The 20,544-nt window shown below is 42.3% G+C and overlaps 1 protein-coding gene across 1 annotated transcript in view; it reads left to right on the top strand.

Annotated features, from left to right (window-relative positions):
• Window positions 1-20,544, top strand: part of ELOVL6 (ELOVL fatty acid elongase 6) — an 80,882-nt gene that overhangs the window by 39,056 nt on the left and 21,282 nt on the right. The window contains exon 2 of the mRNA XM_030492052.2: window positions 12,952-13,083. Coding sequence (XP_030347912.1) covers window positions 12,952-13,083 — 132 coding nt within the window. The remainder of the gene's footprint in view (window positions 1-12,951; window positions 13,084-20,544) is intronic.

Raw genomic sequence — 20,544 nt, 5'->3', positions numbered from 1 at the left:
TGACAGGGCTGAAACTGCTGAACTGAAAGGCACTTTGAACATGGACTTTGTGCCTTCTTGGTAAAAGATAGAGGACTTGAATATTTTTCATCAGTCTTTTTCTGCTGCTTGTCTCTCTGCACACGCAGTCACTTCTGATTCAGGCTAGTGAGAAGGAGCAAAATGGAGGGATGTGCTGGAAATTTCCGTGTGAGCCAGAGCACCCCTGCACTGTGCTGACCGTGTGAAGGGAGCAGCTCAGGGCCCGAAAACACCAAACAGAGGTGGTGCCCAAGACCATTACCGCTGACTCTCAGTGCAGGTGTGGGTTGGTCCCAACACAGCAGTACTGTGTCCAGGATGTAGGCAAACACAGGGACACTTGTCTGTGTTTGTCAGTTATTGTTGCTGCATGTCAAGGTCTCCAAAATATTTTTGTTTTCAGTGGGATAGAGTCCCAGTGAACTAGAGAAATTAAAATCAAGTAGAAAAAAACTGGGCAATTGGGCGGAAGGGGATTCACTGGCATAAATCCCTAAAACATGGGTAAACTCTTTCCCCTTGGCATTTTTAATTCCAAGACTGGCTGCCTTTTGCTGGAGTGAAATGTCAGTCCAGACACAGAGTAATTGTGAAACTCTCTAATGTGCGTTTGTAATGTGCTTACATTCAGGAATCTTAACGCAGGCTACAGCTAAAGGGAAAAAAACCAACAACCAAAACCAAAAGCAGTAAACAGTAGCCAACTGCCATTTGCTTTAGAGTATCATGAAAGTGGAAAAACTTGTTGAATACACAGAGTTGCAACTTTTTCTCTGGGCACTTAGGTTAGCTGGGTGGCAAATACGCAGTTGTGTTGATCATTACCAACCTCAGAGAGATAGCATTTCCCTTTCCCAAGGAGAGAAGCTTGTAAAAGCAAGCTATTGTTAACATGTACTTAATGCACAGAAACTGGAGTTCCCAGCCCGTGGAGACTGTGATAGGTGCTTGAATCCCACTGGTTTAGCAAGAAAGCTTTGAGATGCCCAGTCTCAGTATGTGTGAGTTGTGTGATGGGGCTGCCTGGTGCAGGGGCAGCGAGGGTCACTTGTGCCTGGGTATTTTTTTGGTTCAGCTGCTGGCATGGGCTATGGTGGGAGCACTGCAAAGTTCTGAAGCACCTCAGGGCATTCTGTGGGAAAATGATATCTTTGGGAAGATCACTTCCTTCCTCCTCTCTGTTGCCCATCAGATCCTGCAGAGAGGTACCAAAGGACTCTTGTATTCCCTTTGCAAATGAAAGGCCTCTTTATAGGCCAGCCATAACTTAGCAAACCTGCCATGGAGAGAAGATTGAGCAAATCCACAAGTTACAGAGGTAATCAGCGGTACAAAATCCAAGTAAGAGAAAGAATAGCAAAAGGAATATGTTTGGAGATGTTTAAAAAATTTTGGTTATGTGACCTTTGGGGAAAAAACAAAGGTCAGACATTTATTTGATTTATCTACCCTCATGGGTGGCTACTTTTTGTTAAAAAAAAAAACAAAACAAACAAACAGAACTGAAACAGTATCACTGACATACTAACAGGCTTTCCTGTTCATTTGCAGTAATCTGGTTCTCCCTTCTGCCCCTTAACAACCATGGCCACTAAATTCTGACTGTTGTTGTATTTGAATTGTTAAAAAATGTATTCTTATTCCCTTGTTTTGCTCCATTTGTCTGCCTGTTGAGAAATGCTGAATGTCAGTTACTGCTCACTCTTGGTAATGCTCCTTTTCTTTCTCACGGTATCATGTATGCAGCCACTGCTACTGTAGTCCAGATTCATCTCCTTGTTTGTCTGTGGTTTTTTGCCTTTTGGCATCTGCTATCTTTTAACAGGTTCCCTGTGACCAAGATTTAGCTGAAGCTAGAACAGAAAACTCTTTGTGTGTATATATAACACTTTAATGTTATACTTGCTAATCCTTTAGTAACCTGGACTCTTTATACCATGATGGAAAGTGAAATACTGCTAAGCAGTTTAGTATACCATCTAATTAGGTGAGGGGGTGGCTAAGAGCAGGATGCAGTCAGCCAAGCCCTCACAGCTGAAAGCAGAAAGAGAGATCCATACTTTTTAGTTTGGGAGAGCTGGTGGGTCCTGCCACCTTGAGAGAGAGACAAGGGTGCCCGTGCCAAGTGTGAAGGTGTAGGCAGAGGTGGAAAGCCAGAACAAGCTGTCAGAAACATATTGCTGACAGGATAGAGATAAGCTATATTAATGCCGTGTACTTTGTACTGCATTGTGCCACTCCTGCTGGTTCATTCCAGTTGTTTCAGGACTGCCAGTGGGATGTCTGCAGGAAACACCCAAAAACCAGCTGGGCAGTGACATTTAGTTGAGGAATGGGTGCTGGTGATTGTACAGTGTTTGCTTATGTTCCTCTGGCCCATCTTCATTTCCACTGCAGGTTTAGGAATGTCATTCTGCCTTCTAAATTTTGCCTGCATCAGATCCTGAAACCTCAGTAATTGGAAAATTACTTCTACTGGTTTATCACTCTCAGTATTTCTCATGGTGTTTTATGTTCTCTCCTCAAATAATTTTAGTTGGATCCAGGCCAGTTTGCCTCTTCCTTTATCTTTGAAAGGGTCTGCTTTAAAGGTACTGCCTTGACTGATTTCAAGTAAAGTGATTCTGGATTTAATGAAGAAGCTATAGGTCATGGTCAATAACATGGGAATCATGACGGATTGAGAGTACTGGGAAATTTATTAGCAGATTAGTTTGAGGACTGAAGCCTCCACTGGGAATGGAAAGCATAAAATTCTTGCATAGGTAGTGGCGAGGTTCAGTTCATGAAAATGCCATTTAATCATGAAATCCTTACATAAGTAGTGGCAAGGTTTAGTTCATGGAAATGCCATTTGCTAATGATAAGGTAGCCAGCTAATGCACAGGGCTGCGTTCTCTGCTGGTGGACGTGTTGGGCAAGCTGCAAAGCATCGTGTGCTAAGGAGGTAGCAGCATGTAAACCTGCCTCCTAGCTACTCTGAATTGCTCCCTGTCGCAAGTTTCGAGCGCTTGCTGAAACACCTTTGTATTTGTCCTGACCTGTTTCCCAGGTGATTGAGAAGGGAAATGGCTGTTTGGCAGGCCTCTTTGTTTTAGAGAGGGGCTTGAAAAGATTATGGCCAGTTGACCCATTTTTTTCCTGGATTTTGCTAGTTTCCTATCAGTCAGGAGTTAGGTCCAGGTTCGCAGCAGTATTTCCATTAGCATCCTTTGTCACTTGATCTCTCAGCACTAGACAAGGGTCAGATGTCCTTGAAGGTTTTATTAGGTACATCAAGCAGCCCTTGACATCATGTATCAAAAAGTACTGCAGGACTAGTCAGAGCAGGTAGTTGTTCTTCAGATGACCTGATTTTTTTTCACGCAGGGATGCTGGAAAGTACTCTTCCATTTGCTTCTCTACCAAAATGCCATTTTTTATGAGCTCTGTTTGCCCCCTTCTCTTCCGCAGGGCATGTGAGCATTTACAGGGTTTGAAAGCAAGACATTTTATGCCACAGTTCTATTAGTGCAATGTCACTGGTACCGGTATCCCCTTTTAATCAGATCTAGGCCAGAGAATGTCATAGCTGGCTTGCTCCGATCTGTCCATATTGTTTTAGGTCTTTAGATGGGGAGGAGAAGCATCAGTGTATATTCTAATTAATTAAGCTTTTCAGTCATCCCCTCAGTTTGGTTTCCTCCAGGATGATTTAATATTTTCTAGCACTGAAAGAGTTATAAAGCAATCCTTTCCATAAGGTGGTCACCAAGCCCTAGATGTAAAAGCTTATTTGTATGTTGCTTTTGGCTGCCCTGTTTCTAAGGTTGCGCTCTGCTCCACAGAAGAATCTTGCATGTCTTTTTTGGCTGGGAATGCTCTCAGGAAAATCGGGATGGTTTTTGTTTGTGTTTTGCAATCCACTGGCAGTTGTAGCAACATCATTTTCTGAGGTTGTATTGCAGAAGGCTGGAAGGGAGCAATGTCCGCTGGAATGTCTCTTAGGGTGGATAGGTAGAAAAACAACACACTGCTTGTAATCCCTGCATTTTCCATGTTTTATTTTGAATGACTGCTTTTTTTATACTTAAATATTTGATGATATCCAGCAGACATTATTTCCAAGACTGTTTACAAGTTGCATTTGCAAAGGTAGAGAGACCTGACCATACCACTGTGATGCATAGACTTTCCTGCTGAGGCAGGGGCAAAGGTAGCTTTAATAAAGTATTCATATTGTTGTGTTACTTATAGTGTTGTGTTGTGTCCTGTTAAATAAGTATCTATCCTCAGAGCAGTGAAAAAAGCAACACTTGTCTATATAAATAACATATGTGAGTTGCTTCAGGGATCTTTCCAGATCTGAAGGCCTTACAATGATGTAAGTGTAAGTGTAAACTTATTAGATGTCATAACCATTGATTGATTTGATCAGATAAAGCAGATCAAATGAGTAAAGCAGTATGGAGATCTAGTTATTTTCATGCTATGAAATACCTCCACTAGCATCTATGACATACCTCCACTAGCATCTTCATTAACTACTTTCAGGTGAGACGTGCATACAAACAGAATGACTTCAACTGAGAGACATGTAGGTTAGTAGACCCAAGTTCAGTTGTGTTTACTAGCTCCAGGTTTTTACTGTGGAGGCCAGAGGTTTAAATTTACATTGATGGAATTAAAAGTGAAAGTACTGTAGCTTTTCATCAGAACTGCAGTGCCCATGACCTACATTAGTTCCCTACTCTCTGCTGTCTCTCCACCGGCTGCCTGAAAGAGCCAGCAAAGCCTGGAGAAGCCCATGGTGGGTCCAAGGGGACACTGGGACACCCTGCTTCGTCACCTGTTGTAATCCCAAGTCTTTGTATTAAGAACTAGGTATGTTGTCAGAGTGATACAGACAGGTATAGCAGAGGCTCCCAGTACAGGAGGAGTTTCTTTGATTACACTGACCTGCTGTGAAGACTGCTAACATGGACAGGGATGGTCATTGTTTTGCCAGTAGGCTCCTTGATTCTTCTGGGGCTAGATTCATTTCTTAGCTCTGGTGACATAAATCTTGGGGGGCTTGTGCGAAAATGGTTGTTACTTATGATCGGTGTCAGTAACAGTGAGGTCAGATGCTGGCCCATCCCTACGGAGGAGTGGAGGCATTGTGGATAGGGCGATGCAGGCTTCAGCACAGGCTGAGTGGTGTCAGCTGGGTAGAAGGGTACAATGGGGCTCACCACAGCAATCCAGCCCACTGGGCTGCAACTTGCCTTGCTGTCCGTATGAGGTGGAAACTGGAAGATGGCTGTCATAACTGTGAATACACCATCAGCTGCCATCTCCACTGGTTAGGTCACCATTCAAAGCATAACTTAAATTGGAGGAAATCTGGGGCAGAGCCAGAGAGGAAGCTGATCTGCCTTCAGTGATAACAAAATCTTGGCAAGCTGTTTCAAGTCTCAAAGTTTTGGAGGTTGTTTTGGTTTCTTTTGGGAAGCACTTTCCATTTGAGGGGTAATTTTCTCTTTTGATGTTGCTTATATTTGGGATTGTAGCTTATGGGTTTTTAAGGGTTTCTGGTTTGTTAGATTAAGGCAACATGAGGCTTATAAAGAGCAAGGAACTTCATATGCTTCAGAGCTGAGTTTGCCACTTTTATCAGGAAAAAAAATAAATTATCCCTGAATTTTAACTTCATTTTCTCACCCTTAAGCTTCTCTTGTATTTTCCAACTGCAGAGGGAAAGCAAGAAAAATTTGCTGCAGCTGTTTTCATCCCTAGCTGTGCACATTTTACTTTATAGCCAGTACTCTGTAACATGTATGTTCTACAAGCATGAGTAGGACAAACTGTGGCATGAGTATGGCAAACATATTTCAACAAAACAAATGCAACCATCAGGGAGGTGCAGGACATGAGCCATCTTCCCCTGTGCCTCCACACTCCTGTGCCCTTGTTTCTCGTCTCTGTAATTTTAGAGCTGTTACCTACCCTGCCAAAGGCATGACCTGGGAGTGCTTTCCTGCTGCTGGGTCTGATTGGATGTGATGTGGGGGTTGGCTTGGTTGGGCACAGCCCCTTGCTCCCTGGGAAAGATGCGCTTGCAGGTTGGCTGGTTGGGAACTGGGGCTGTCTCCAGCTGGACCTCTGGCTGGACCACAGCAGGCTGTGACCTTGTGATACACCACAAAAAAACCCAGTTTCTCTACTCTTCAGAATTAGCTGGCCTGGCAGCAGGCCTTCCCACTCTGACCTGGGCAATGGGGGGCCTTGGCTCTGCTGTTAGCATTTACGGGGCATGGGGTGCACACGCAAGTCCTTCTCCTCCCCCATCCTTTTCGGCCAAATTGAGCTTGGGACAGTTCCTGCAGCACTCCCTCTGGCAGCCTGCCAGTGGTGTGTTTTCTTCCTTTCTGTGGGTTAACGAGTTGGACAGATACAGGTACTGTCTGTCAGTAATGACATGAATTGGATGATGGGAACAGGAACCCAGAGAAAAGGCAGATATGGGGGAAAAACAGTCCCTGACTGTTCCCAGGGCCCTGACTCCTCCAGGGTGCCTTGGGGGTAGCACAGACCTATGTATCCAACAGTACCTGTCATGAGGAGACCGAAATGGTCTTTTAGGAGGCAGGCTTTAGAAATCAAGGGATCAGATTGGTATGAGATACATCCCTGTTTACTCTCTGATAGCCTGTTACATCAAAAACCATCATCAGTGAGTCACTTACCCGTGTATGTGACTGTCGTCGTTACTGCTCTAAATATAAATGTCAAAGGATATTGAGCTGTAGGAATAAATTAGGCTGTGTTGGCTTGTGTGTATCAGGCAGGTCTTTCTCTTATGCATGTCCTTCTCTCTCTGGTACTAAGGCTGGTATGGTCAACAGGAAACAGCTGCAGAAGCTCAAAGCCATGAGTGCAGGTTATATGTTCATATCCAGATCTGGCATATCCACACATTAGATCTCTTTTTGCTGGTTCTGTCAAAATTATATCTGGGAAGAGCGAGAGAAAGGTTTGTTTTGACAGTATTTCTGAGGTAGAAACACTGAGAGACTGAAAAGCGTTTTCACACCCTTTTTTATACATGCAGAATGTGTGATTTTTAAATAAGCACCAGAGAGAAAGTAACTTTGCCAAGGCTATCAGCCACTGCTTGTGAGCCGTGGACATGGCTATGCTTGATTTACAGTGATCAGGTTAAAGCGCTTTAATTAGACTCTCGGGTTAGGAGTTTCAATTAAACACAAGTGGTTGCTGTTGTTTTCTGTTGAAAGCTGGGAGAAACTGGTAAGAAGTCTCCCTTATCTTTCATCTTACTGAGCATCCTTTTCTTTTTTTTTTCCCCCAGTAAAATCTATTTTCTTAAGTCAATAAAATGGTGATGAACAAGGCCGAAAGAAAAACATCGGAAGCCTGAAATTGCCTGTTTACTTGCCAGAAGCACTCTGGCAACTGCAGTGGTTTAGTTTTTTTTACCTGTTGTGCTCCCTTTCCAGCATATGAAGAAGTGGTAATGAGTTTAAGAACAAGCTCTGCCTGTGCAAAGTAAATACATCTTGATGAAAAAATCATTTAAAATCCCTGTAGGATGTAAATAAAGGGGGCTTACACTGATTCACTTTACTATTCCCCTAATGAATGCTTTTATGAGGATAATCCTGTATTACGTGATAGAGGATAGTTAAAAGATGTGTGATAAGGTTGTCCTTTGTGCATTTCTGTAAGGATTTTCCTTAATAATTAAAGAAAATCCCATGGAAATATTACATTTTATAGCACATATCTCTGTTTCAGTTTGCTGATTAACATCAGAGAACTCTACAATAATGACTCAGGCTGCTATTTTCAGGGGAAAAAAATTACAACAGTGCGTCTGGGCTGAAACCACCTCCTTCAGCAGCACTGCAATATTCAAGGCTATTTCACTTTGCATCAGAGACATTGGTATGTCTCATGCTACTGCACCTGAGGCTCACCCTCAGGCTTTGGCCCCTTATTTTAGAATACTGTGGCAATTCTTACACTTGCAGCATTTTATAAATAACATACTTCTGTGGGAGTCAGTATTTTTTACTCCTTAGCTGTCTGTTTATTGTTGCTGTCCCTTTCCATGTTGTGTTTTCCTGCCTGAGGCTGGATGGTTGATCTCTCTCTGTCACTCCTTGGTGCCTGAGAGGGCTTTCCTAGATAGGATTCCCTAGCTATGAACGAGGAGAAGCTTTGTTCCTGGTGGGTTGGATTTCCTCTGTCTTTCTTTGTCAGCCTCAGTTTGTGCCTCCCTCTGCTCAGTTTTTTCTTCTTTGCTGTCTCTATTCTGCCATGGGGCAGATCTGATAAAGGATTTCAGGTTCTAAAAGTACCAAACCTTCATCCATCCTCAATAAAACACATCACCTGCCTTTACACAGTATAGAGGGACAGGCAGAGCCCACGGGCTGTGGTCCAGGGGATGATAATACCACCTGCCCCTGTAGGATTTTTGCAGGAGAATGACCAAAGCTCTGTGTTCAGCGTGGGTAGCCTGAGCCTGTTGGTGTGCCCATGGATGCAAGAAGCATTGCTCCAGGGGCTTCAGCAGAGAAAGGACTTCAAGCTTCCTTCCTTTCCATGCTGTCCCAGCTTCACGTCCATCTCTTGGCCCCCAGCCCCTCTCATTTGCTGCCATGCTTACCACTGATCCTTTCTCTTCTGTTTCTTCCATCATGTCAGCTGCTTCTGCCTGTCCCATTGCCTCATGATACAGCCACATCTGTGCTAGTGTCCTGGAAGATCTGCCTCACATCTTCATCCTGTAGCCCAAACTCTTGCCTTGCTTTCTTGTAGTAACCACCAGCCCAAGCAGAGCATTTATAGGTTCTCCAGAAAATTCCCTTTTGGGGGAAGGAGCTGGCAACTTTTGACAGGGAAACATGGAGTTGTATTCAGTAGAGAGAGTACTTAGTTCCTGAAGTCTGAAAATGTAGGAAGGTGGGAGACAACTGTGAGAAACAGAAATGCCAGAAAAATGTGGAGGATTTGGCAGCCCTGTCTTTATGTCTGCATGTTACCCTGCAGAACAGAATTGAAGACAAACATATGAATGTGCTAACATTGAAGTTACTGGATGCGAGTCTGCTACTGAATTGCTTTGGGGGATTTTTTTTATTTTTTTTTCCCTTTAGTTTCAAGGTTAATTTTTTTGTCATCATTCTGCTCTGTTTAGTTTCTCTTCAGATAATAGTAATGAAAAGTTACAGTGCTCCAGAACAACTCCAAAACTCTGTCTTTAAAAAGGCTCATTTGGTATTAGCCGCCTTTGGCTAAAACCATGTCAGATGTAACTGAATACTGTCAGATTGCCATTGCTTTGCGTCACCAGCCCAGGAACCAGACTGTAGGCATGAACCTTTCAGGAAAATCCATCATAAAAACACTAGTAGGAAGCTGGTTAATACCAGTCTAATGCAGTTAAACAGATTATTTTAGGAGTACATAGCTCTGCAACCCCTTTGTAACTATATCACCTGGACTACCCAGTTCTTTTAACCATTATTATGCTGCAGAGGGGAAGATTCAAAGTCTTCTGGATGCAGAAAGTTATCAAAAGTTGTCAGCAGGTGTCAAAACAGAGCGATGATTTCAAAATCAGCCTACTCATTAATTCAGTATTGTGCTTACCTCTGATAGGAGATAATACTACTGCGTCCCTCCTTGTCTGAAACAGCTTACAGCTGCTCTCCGCAGTTCACATCATGCGTGCAGTCAAATCTTCTCACGTCTGCCACCACCAAGACAAAGCTGTATGCTGAGGGAATACCATTTATCATCATTGCAAATAATGGTGAACTCATTACAAAGCTGTTAAAATTGACCTAAAATCTATCTGTTTTAATTAGTATAATGGAACTATTGACCTCAATAGACTGATTGAACTCGCAAAAAATAATTTCAGTAATAAGAAGCAAAACAAAATGTTATTTGGTGTATGTAGGATATCTTGCCCAGGAGGAAGGGAGTCAAACAGAGCACAGTCCTGAGCTGCTAACTCATTCAGACTGGTCTTTTTTCTTGAATTGGAGCTGAAGTTGAACCATTACTTTGAAGTCTTGGCTGTGTTTGGTCCAGAACTGAACAGCTTCGTACCTGCTGCCTTCCTACAAAGAATCTTTAGCTACTGCTCTTAAATCCTGACCTCCTCCTGTGCCAGCCTATGCATCCCACATCCTGTTGGCAGCTGCATGGCAGCACTGTGTTGCAGTCTTTTCCCCTGCACCATCCTGCAGTGTTTTCAGTTGCTTTGGAGCTCCACGCATGGACCAGTGCAAGACAGACCTTTCCTGCCTCTGATGTGAGGGATTCCCACGGCAGTGCTGTGAGGTCTGGGGTTTGCACCCGCCTCGTGGCATGGGGCTGCAGGGTCCCTCCTCTAGGGTCCCTGCACATGACCTGGCTTGAATGGCCATACATACGTATCATGTATGAGTATCTCCATACCTCGTTGTGTGCATTGCCGTCTGTCTGCACTGAGCACTGACATATGCCTAAATTCTGTGGGACTGAAGGGGCAGAAGTATGCAGAGGAGATGTCTCTCCTGCTGCCCTGGGGCAACCAGGACAGCACTGCAGACTGTGGTACAGCCTATCACACTCTCTCTGCCTTCTCTCACCCACGCCCAGGTTGGCGATGGGCTGCTCTGCACACTGCTGCTGAAAAGGCTGCAGAGGGAAGGAGATGGGAATGCAGTCCAACCCACACTGAGAGTTTGCTCCTGTCCCATATCCCATAGATCTTGTCTTAACAGTTAGGCAGTTTGGAATGAGCAAGTTTGAGTTGGTTCATCACTACCCAAACTAGTTAACAAATATTTACTGACCTCCAACCAAGCTAAACTTTGATAAATGTGGTAATTCTGCCCCTTCCCTGGCTGTGAAAATCAAGAACATAGAAGTGAAAATTAATGGTTTTTTCTTTACTATGATATGAATAAGGGCCTACATTTTGTGGTTTTCAAAACACGTGTAAATAGTGCCATAGCAATTAGTGCCATGGCAATTTTAAATAGTTATGAATAGTGCCATGGCAATTAGGCCATCTCGGTGCACCAGGTGAGAGGGCCCTGGCTCTGTGGTTACCCTGGTCTTTCTGGGGTTTGTTGCCAGCGTGGATGCTAAACCTTGCCCAGGGGATCACAGGCACCAGGTCCTCCTTTCTCAGTGCAGAGCACTGAGCAGTCGGATTTTCATGTAGTTAATTACCTGTGTTTTGCAACACAGAGCTATAAACATGTCAGTAGAAACAGAGTTTCTAAGTAGGCAGAAAATGGCATGCTGCTGCATGCATACTGATATGATATGCCTCTGTCTCTTTGGACTTTGCTTCTACTAAGCTTTCAAACTCATATAAACTCACTGTCTCCAATGGAGGCTGCATGTGCTTTCTTCGTACTTCCAATCAGATGTGCTGCTATATCTTTTCTTAGCTTTCGTGGACCTTATGGGAAGACCCGTGTCCACTGAGAAGCTTGTGATCCATGCCCAGTTGCCTTGAGCAGGTGCAGGCATGCACTGTGCTGTGCTGTACTGTGCTGCACATACTGCTTGGCCTTCAGGACCATCCTGTGCTGTCCATATCCCTTGCCATGGGGTACCCTCAGCTGGCTAATCATAATGGAAGAGCCTGGGGATGGCAGCTACTTGGCACCATCAGGCACCACAAGCACATCTTTGTCTTTATCTTGAGGTGAAGTAACATAATTTCATAGAAATATCCAACTGAAAAACCTATAACGACCACAATGCAGGTGAACCTTGCCCCTGATGGGCAGTCTGGGCAGCGTGCCGTGCCCTGATCACAGGTCGGTCTGATGCTGCGTCATCTCGGGGTTCCAGTGTCATAAGGAACATAAGATCTTGTAGCTTGCTGCTGCCTTGTCTGGGATATTAATGAAGTAGTTACACCTTTCTTGAGAGTGTTTGTGTTTCTTTTTTGAGGTCCAAAAAGAGCCAGCATCTCTTGGTGCAAAGCTATAGTCCACTGATACTTGTGAATATAATTATAGATTTTTTAGAGAAAAAATCCATTCCTAAATGTATACCTATCTAGTTAGGCCACCATTAATGTTGTAGATCATTAGATCTTAGTCAGTGTATTATTGTGCTGTGTGGGAAGGAATCCTAAGCTGAATCTATTTTTGACTTTTAATGGTTGATTTACAATGAGTTATAGTAGCGGAGTTCAAATGTTTGCTGATTATTGCTGAGCTGGACTACTGTCAGGCAGTTTTAAAAATAAAACTTGCAATTCTAAGAGTATCATTGAAGTCCCTTGAGAGAGTCCTGCTTGGCCTTTCAGCACATTCACTGGATTTCCTGAACTGGTGCTCACAGGCAGGACGTGTGCAGCAGGGCAGTGCCACCCAGCATGGTCACTGCTTAATGGGGCTATTGACTTCTCCTTGTGGTTCTCCGCTTTTCATGCGACTCTTCATGTTGTGATGCAGTTAAGTGTCTTCGTGGAGGAAACAATGGGAAACTAAATTTCCAGGTAGCAAGGAGCCTGTAGGAAGCAGAAATTGATATGAAAAAGATAAATGAACCACAAAATGTGATCATCTGGTTTAAGTATCAACTGTGTTGTGCTTGCAGAAGTGCGTCAGCTCTGCAATATCTGTTCTGTTCGTTACAGAAGTTCAGTCTTCAGAAACCAGGGAAAAATGGGAGCCAAAATTGGCTGTCTTTTTTTCAGAACTTCCCCAGCATCAGTTTTGCCTGCACTTGGACCCGGCCCCATGTGCAGGCATGTAGGTTCATACAGTAACGATAATCTCAGCTGGGCTGCAGGAGCGTCTTCAGAAGAGTTTCCTTTCAAGGAAACGCACAAGCCCTTGGCAGTTATATCCAGATGTAACTTTCTTGTGTGTCTAATGCTAATTTAATACTTGACAGGTGTGTTTTTGTTTTGTTTTGCAGGAAGAAATCATTCCTGTTTTCAGCTCTCTATGCTGCCTTTATATTTGGTGGTCGGCACCTAATGAACAAACGAGCAAAATTTGAACTGAGGAAACCATTAGTGCTCTGGTCCCTGAGCCTTGCCGTCTTCAGGTAGGCATTTCTTCACACCAACTGCCTTTGACAGTAGTCCATGAAGAGGGTTTGGGGTTCTTCACATACAACAGCACTGCTAGTCCAAAATTGTTCTATCACATTGACACTTTCTAAAACTCTGGCAGGGGAAATGAAATTGTATTTCTAAGTTGTCTCATCCAGCTAGGACATGCTAACAGCAGAAGTTTATGTTGGCATGATTTTAATAGTTCATCAATACCTTTAAAAAAAATATATCCTGGTGCAAACAAAAAATGCTGTAAAGATTTATAACTTTCATCTGATTGCATTTGACACTGTACTTCTTCTGGCTGTGTGTCTAATGCAGTTTTGCTGTTAGGGTCCTGTAAGGAATTGTCGCTGTTTGTTCCAGAAATGACTGAATTTCAGCAGCTGTCGAATTGGTTCCTAGATGGCATGTCATTTGTGGATCAGTTTGTAAAGTGATTTGTAGGCAGCAGGATCCCAAAATGCATATTCCAATAACACTTTCTTATTGAATGTGGACACTAAGAAATAGCTGACTTAACACAAAGCTTTTGTATTTTAATTCTGAATCCGAGGGGAAGAAGCATGATTTCAGAGCTGTCCTCTGAAGAAGGTGTCTAGGATGAATTTTAAAATCACATTATTTTGAGATGGGTCTGTGGCTGACATTCAAAATGTTGGATTTGTAAGCAATTTCACTAATTAATTTCCTCCTGAAATCATAACCTGTGTACTGATTAACAAATAGTAAGAATACACACTACACGGTGAAATTGCTGTCTAGAAGGTCTTTGAAATCAACACATTCGTTAGTTCCTAGTTGGAGTTTCCCATCATGATCATATGAAATAGCTAAAGCATGGTCAGCATGAGCTGCTGAGTGATGGTGGGTGAAATCTAACATGTGGACTTCGTGTTTTTGGAGCCACAAGCTGCCAGGGTGAACCTGCCACAGAGACCACCTCTTGCTGTGCCCCACAGAGTAGGCACTTGAGGCGAGCTCTATTTGTGCAGATGAGAAGCAGTAGCCAGAAGGGCACAGTTTGAAAGGGATTCACCGCTGCAGGGTTTGCTTTCTCTATCAGCTCCAATAGCACAATTCTGGGACAAGCGTTCCCCAAGCACTGTGGAACACACCCTTCCTCTGCATATTGGGAAATGAGGCAGCAGGGTGGAGGGGGAAGGGATGAACAGGAGAGTGGTAGGTTTGGAGTACACGGAAGCACTGAGCATTTAACCTTCTGGATTTGCTAGTGAGGACCAGTTGATTATGAAAATTCCATGGCTATGCTTAGAAAGCTTTGCTCTCCTGAGGTGCTGAGTAGTGTAGAGAAGAGCAAAGTAGGGAAGGGGAAAAATGACCCAGCGATCCCATACAAAACCAATCCAAACACAAAACCTCTTGACTTTTTGCCTGGAAAACAGAGGAAATGCAGAACATTCATTAAAACCTCAGATTAATACTTCTTATGAGAAGTACTATTTAGAACATTCATTTCCTGGTATTCTACCACAGTGTCCTTTATAGGGCCATCAGTCACTCACAGCCTTATTGACTCTCTTAGCAAGCTGCACTAGATTTTGAATGCTGTAAGCATTCCAAGTAACTTAGTCTTTTTTCTACTGGCTCCTGGCATAACTGTTTCATTTACATATGCTTGGCCTGAAAGGCATCTCTGCTTCCTCTTAAGGTTGGTGAAGATAGATTTAGATGGCAATGTTCTGCCTGTAGACTTACTATGGATCCAGAAAAGTGTTCCTTAATTTTAAAAGGACTTCCTCTGTGGCTTTCTGGGATGTTGAAATGCTATTACTTTTATGATACCTTGCAGAAATTCTAAGTAATGTATTTGTCTGCCTTAAGTGGTTGTACTGAGGAAGAAAAGCCAGCCTGGAGAGCCTTCAATATTATGCCCCAAGGTCAGTGTGAGGCTTTTTTCTGGAGTCCTTGTTTATCTCCCTTCTAGCAGTCCTACCATTATACCTGCTTTAAAAATCCTCAGAAATAGTAACACTTAGCAGAAGCTGGAAAGATGTGTTTTGGGTTTAAAAAAAAATTCAAAGAAAATTGCCTGCCAGGCAATGACATGGTCCCTCTTCAGAATGTATCCTTTACACTTTGCGTTTGCCAAGATCATTTAAATGTGGTAGCAGCTACAGTAGGAAACTTGCCACACTTATAAATAAACAAAACAACTACACCGCCCTACTGAGCTTGTTGAGCATTCAAGAGCTTGGTCAAGACTAAGTTTTGTGTCAACACTAGCAGCCAGCAGGATTTCTGAGGTAGAAAAGCAGCTTTATTTCCCGTTGGATGCGTTGACAAGTTTTGAACATTCTGTCTCTAGAAAAAGGTTATCACGCCTCAGTGAAAACTTCTGTAGGAGCAATGACCGTAAATCTTTCTTTTCACTTGGAAACTACTGCGAAAACATGATCTTCTGAAATCTTTGGCAGAGAAATTAGTTTGCGATATTTTTCTTGGCTTGTTGGGTTGGGTGTTTTTTTCTCCCTAGCAGGTTTGTTGACTTCTTTCAAGCATTCAAGGTTTATTGTTGCCTGAAATGTTTTCAGTCTTTTGTTCTGTTTTCTACACTTGAATTAAGTGGTTTTGCCCAGCCTGGTTACCTGCTGAGGTCCTGAGGGAGCAACTCCACGCTGCTCTGTGTCAACGGGAACCTGCTATTAGGAAGCTGACAAAAAAGTTCATTTTCAGTCTCATAAGACCCCAAGGAAGCTGTTGCTGATTCACCTACACATGAAAGTGACAGTCAGCCCTGTATGTCTGAATAATTCCTGGGGTTAAAAATCTGCAAAACCACATTGAATCTGAGTTGCCAGTTTTATATTCATGCCACTTCGAACATAAAGTTAGGGTCATTCACTGAATTTTTTACTTGGAGCATAGCAAAAGTGTCATGCTGGCATCTCTAGGAATCAGCAAAGCTGAGACCAGGACTCTCACAAAAGGATAAAAAGTCATTAATGTTTTCATTACATCTCAGCTGGATTTTTGTAATTCCTTTTATAGTCTGTAGAGTCTGTGCATGGGTAGCATCACTATCAAGGAGCTTAAACTTGTATTTGATCACTTCATCTTCACACCAGACAGCAGTATGGCACCATTTTCACTTGCTCTCCATCCTTAGGAGGCTGCCAACAGATGTCTCAGGGTCAAGGCACTAACTAATAATAGTAAATGTTTATCTTCTCTAGAGAACACTGTCACATCAATATGGGAGGCGAAGAAGCTGAAACATCCAATGTGATGCAATCATTTGTAGGCAGGGGCTAAGCCCGACCATGGCTGGTGCAGCGAGAGGAGGGATTTCTCTTTGTCTAGCCAAACCACACAGCCATAATGCTATTATCATCACCTGAGATTAGTTAGATTCTAACCTAAGTTCAGTTATGCTTTGTAGCAGTGGTGGAAATCAGTTGATGTCAATACAGGCTTTCCAGATATGTCTTCCTGGGAAACAGTTTCTCTCAAAGTAGTAGGAGTGGTATCAATGTAGCTAAAAGGTCACTAGCTGCCTGCCACAAGGTTAAGCAGAGCCTCAAAAGTAAAGTATTCCAACAAGTCTGACATTTGAAAGGCAAAACCAAAAAGGCTCACTGGAAGAAGGTGACTCACTTTGCGTTTATGAGACCGATAGGGGATTGATTTGTTACTGAAAGCACAGCAGCATTTTATAGTAGGGTTTGCGCTTGTTCTGCAGACAGTTCCTGACAAGGCAATCCAAAACCCATCTTTATGTGAGGAAGTCAGTCCTGAGCTGAACTGAACAGAAAAAACTAAACATGAGTTTAAAGAAGGGATTTCAATTGCTTGGGTGTATGACTCTGAAATGCATGCTAGTTATGATTATAAGTAGGAAAATTGATGAAAAATGCTTCAAATTTACATCCTATCTCAAGAGCTTCCACTCACAGATACTCACTGTGGAGATAAAAACACAATTTCATACGTTGCTGAGCAACCTGTGAAAATCCTAAAATACTCTGAACTTTTATAAAGGTCCTGGCAGTAGATTCAAAGAAAAAATTAATTATTGAAAAGAGCAATATTTGCCAAATAACGTTATAATTAATAAGCAACATTTAAGGTGAATTAATAATCCTCTCTCATAAATCTAAAAGCAAGTGAATTCCATGTGAAACAGTCCCTATATTTCTGAAGTGTTAAGCATATTCTCAGCAGGACATGTCTCAGAACCCAAATTAGTAAAATGCTTAATATATACCAACTTAACAATTTATTTCTGTATTACCATGTTCATCCTTATGTACTTATGTGATTTTCTTATATAACAGATATTGGAAAGATCTTTTCATTACCACTTTGGAGCAAAAGTTGAAAGTTGGGTGAACAGTGGGAACTCAAAATGATTGTCGAGACGACAAAAATCCCTTGGATAAATCTTATCAGTTTAAGAAGAAAAATCTGTTTTCTGTAAGCTGTACTGTAATCCCAATAGGAAAATACAAACAGTGCTATGTTGAGTGAATTCATACATTACAAAACAAAGCTAGCTGGCATTAAAAAGCAGTGTAGACGTGATATAAATATATAGACCAGGAGCAGTAAAGTACCGTCAAGAAGATATATCTCCAGTATGTGCTTTATTTATTCTAAGAAAGAAAATCATCCCATGCAAATATCTTTATTCCCAGAATTGTAATGGATGCCACATGACAAAATGCTGTGCCCATCCTCTTCTGAAATCTCACCTCTTCATTCACACTGCTGTTACTGCTGTGGACTCTGTTGTGTCCATCAAAGTAATTTTGAATATAAAGTGGTTTTACTATTTTTACCTAATCAGGCCTATTTAGAAGTAAACTAAGGATCCACTGAGAGACCTGGCTGATGCTACTCTACAGGAGATATGGCTAGGAGTGGTAAAAAATTCCTACAAAAATCTCTTTTTTCAGTGCTAAGCTGAACCTCCTTTCTTTAAAAACTTTTTTTCTCTGCTTGTTTGCTTTTTTGCCTTTATTGCTGGAAAACCGAACAACTTAGCAAAGTGAATCCAATACATTACTTGGAAAGCAGCTGTTGTGCTTGTTTGCCCGTATTCGCTCCTCACTCTCACAATCAGTGAGTGTTGACACTCAGTTTGTCTGAATTGTATCTTTCTCACGAGATCAGCCTGTCCCAGCTGACAGGAGCCCTCACCCCCCACCACTGAGCATGAATGTCATACTCAAAGCAGAGTTCCCCGGGAGTGAGACTTTCCCTCTCCATTTTGAATGGGGAGCAGACTGAAAAGTGTATTCGAGGAAAACAGAACATCTGTCTGGTTGCTTAAGAAGGGAATTGTACTAGAGAGAAAGTAGATAATTCATTCCAAAAAACTTAAACCTCCCATCTGTCCTCCTGTGGCAGCACTTCTGTATTTTACTGAGCCTCAGTACTTGGTTCATGTGCCTGGTAAGAGGTCCTCCCACATGCAAAAATCCCTGGTGAATAGAAATCTCCATGTATTTTCTTCTGAGTAAGTCCGCAACAGCTTATGCTTGTTTGAGACGGTGGGAATAAAACACTGAGAGGTGTTAACTTGCATGACCCATCAAATCCAACATTGCATCTGCAGACGAGTGTGTTAATAAACACTGCCTAACAGAGCAGTATTCACACACAGGGCTGCACACGGGTGTCAAGCGAAGTGTCCGTTTTGTGACGAGTTTAACTTTTTCTAAACAAATATGCATCTTCATGCCTGTACCATTCATCATCTTCTGTAGGTTGCTGAATAGATAAAATATGTATTTAGTATTTACTGACTGTAGGCAAATCCATGAGATCTGAACTTCTCTAGGCACTTGCAGGAGTACTGCCTTGGGGAGGACAAAGTGAAAAAGGAAGATCAATGGCTCCAGGCCTGTAATTGCCATTAAATTTATGTATCTGAGCAGCTCATTATAACTTTAGCTTCTTTAAGCCTTCTTTATTCTGTCAAATGCTAGCCTTTTCCTGTAACTTAGATTTTGCTTACTTTGTTATCTGCCTGTTTTACAGCTTTAGTGATGGCTAGCGCCATTGGTTGCCTTGATTCTCTGGTAAATCTTTTACTTTATTACTTTTTGGCTTTATTTGCCTAGGATAATTTCAAACTCCTGAATACATATATTTCAATGCTATACATGATGGTTACCATACCAACTTGATACATTTGATCCTGTAAGTATCTTTACTTTATCCAGCAGAAATAGATATGCCACTTTTTTTGGATTATCATTTAAATCACTGCAATAAATTACAGTTGTTCTAAAATTTTCTTGAGATAATGTTGGATGCTGAGAATAATTCCAGTAATGACACAGGAACAAATGCACATGCCCCTGAAGCATTCATTAAGGATTGCTTAAGAGGTACACTGTGCTTATGAATCCTCATGGGCTGCTTTAGAAATCCTGAGATAGATTCCTTAATTCTTATGAGATTTTGCACCAAACATACATCTCAAGTTGAAAATTGATTTTTTTTTTTCCCTCCTTTTAAATAATTTAGCCACGTCCAAACTTGCTGAAATAAATATCTAAGAACTAGGAAATGTTTCATGAGAGAAAAACATTTCACCAAGTAATACAGCCTTCACAGGGTGCTGGGGATCTTCAGCTGCAACAAAGGTCCAGTTATTGTTTAGTGATGGAAAAGTGAGTTATAGCTTCAGAAGTAACAGCTTTCATCAAGAAATATTGTACCTGCAAGTTCCTACCCTCCATGTGCCGGATAATCAGGGAGCAGCATCAGGTAATGGCGCATTGAGGAGGGCAAGGCTGGATAATAGGTAATTACTATTGATTAGCTTGTAACTGACTCTTTGGAAGTCAGATGAGATGCAGGGAGGTGGGGGTAGAGCTGAAAAATTATTTTTTTATTCATTGAAAGAAAGCAGTGACATGGTTTTTCAGCAGTGTATGGTTACAGGGGTATCCCTGTAAGCAACTTATGCTATTCTCATGTTCTAGGGTAATGATGAAGTGCAGCTGCCTTTCAGCCTGACCACTGCTCCTTGTTTATCTCTACCAAAACCCAGTGGCCCTTGTTTAGCCACCGAGTGCTCTCTGTAGGACTCTGTGCAAGTATAACCCTTTTTACCTCCACCAATTATCTTCTCCTCTGTTGCAAAGACCACTTGTAGGAATGTAGCCCTGGCATTTGTTTTTCTGCTATGCTTTATAAGCAGTGCAAGTTCTTCCACTGGACCACAGAGCTTTGCTTTATTGATTATTTTTGTACTCTGCTCCTCTGGATTGTCTGAATATAGCTAATCCCAAACAGAAAGAAGGCAGCTCTGCAGGATCAAATTGTATTTCCTGGAGAGGGAATTCAGGCTCCGTGAGGAGGGACTGGAAGGCAGTAGCTGTGGTAGATTGATTTTTGTCCACACATATAAATAAGCCTTCTGAGTAGTAGTTGCAGCAATTGGCAGAATTGTTGAGCTTACCACTTTTGCAAGG

Source organism: Strigops habroptila, chromosome 7 (assembly GCF_004027225.2).
Source record: "Strigops habroptila isolate Jane chromosome 7, bStrHab1.2.pri, whole genome shotgun sequence".
Lineage (NCBI taxonomy): Eukaryota > Metazoa > Chordata > Aves > Psittaciformes > Psittacidae > Strigops > Strigops habroptila.
Note: the sequence above shows the minus strand (reverse complement) of the source record. Positions and strands in the feature narration are given on the sequence as shown.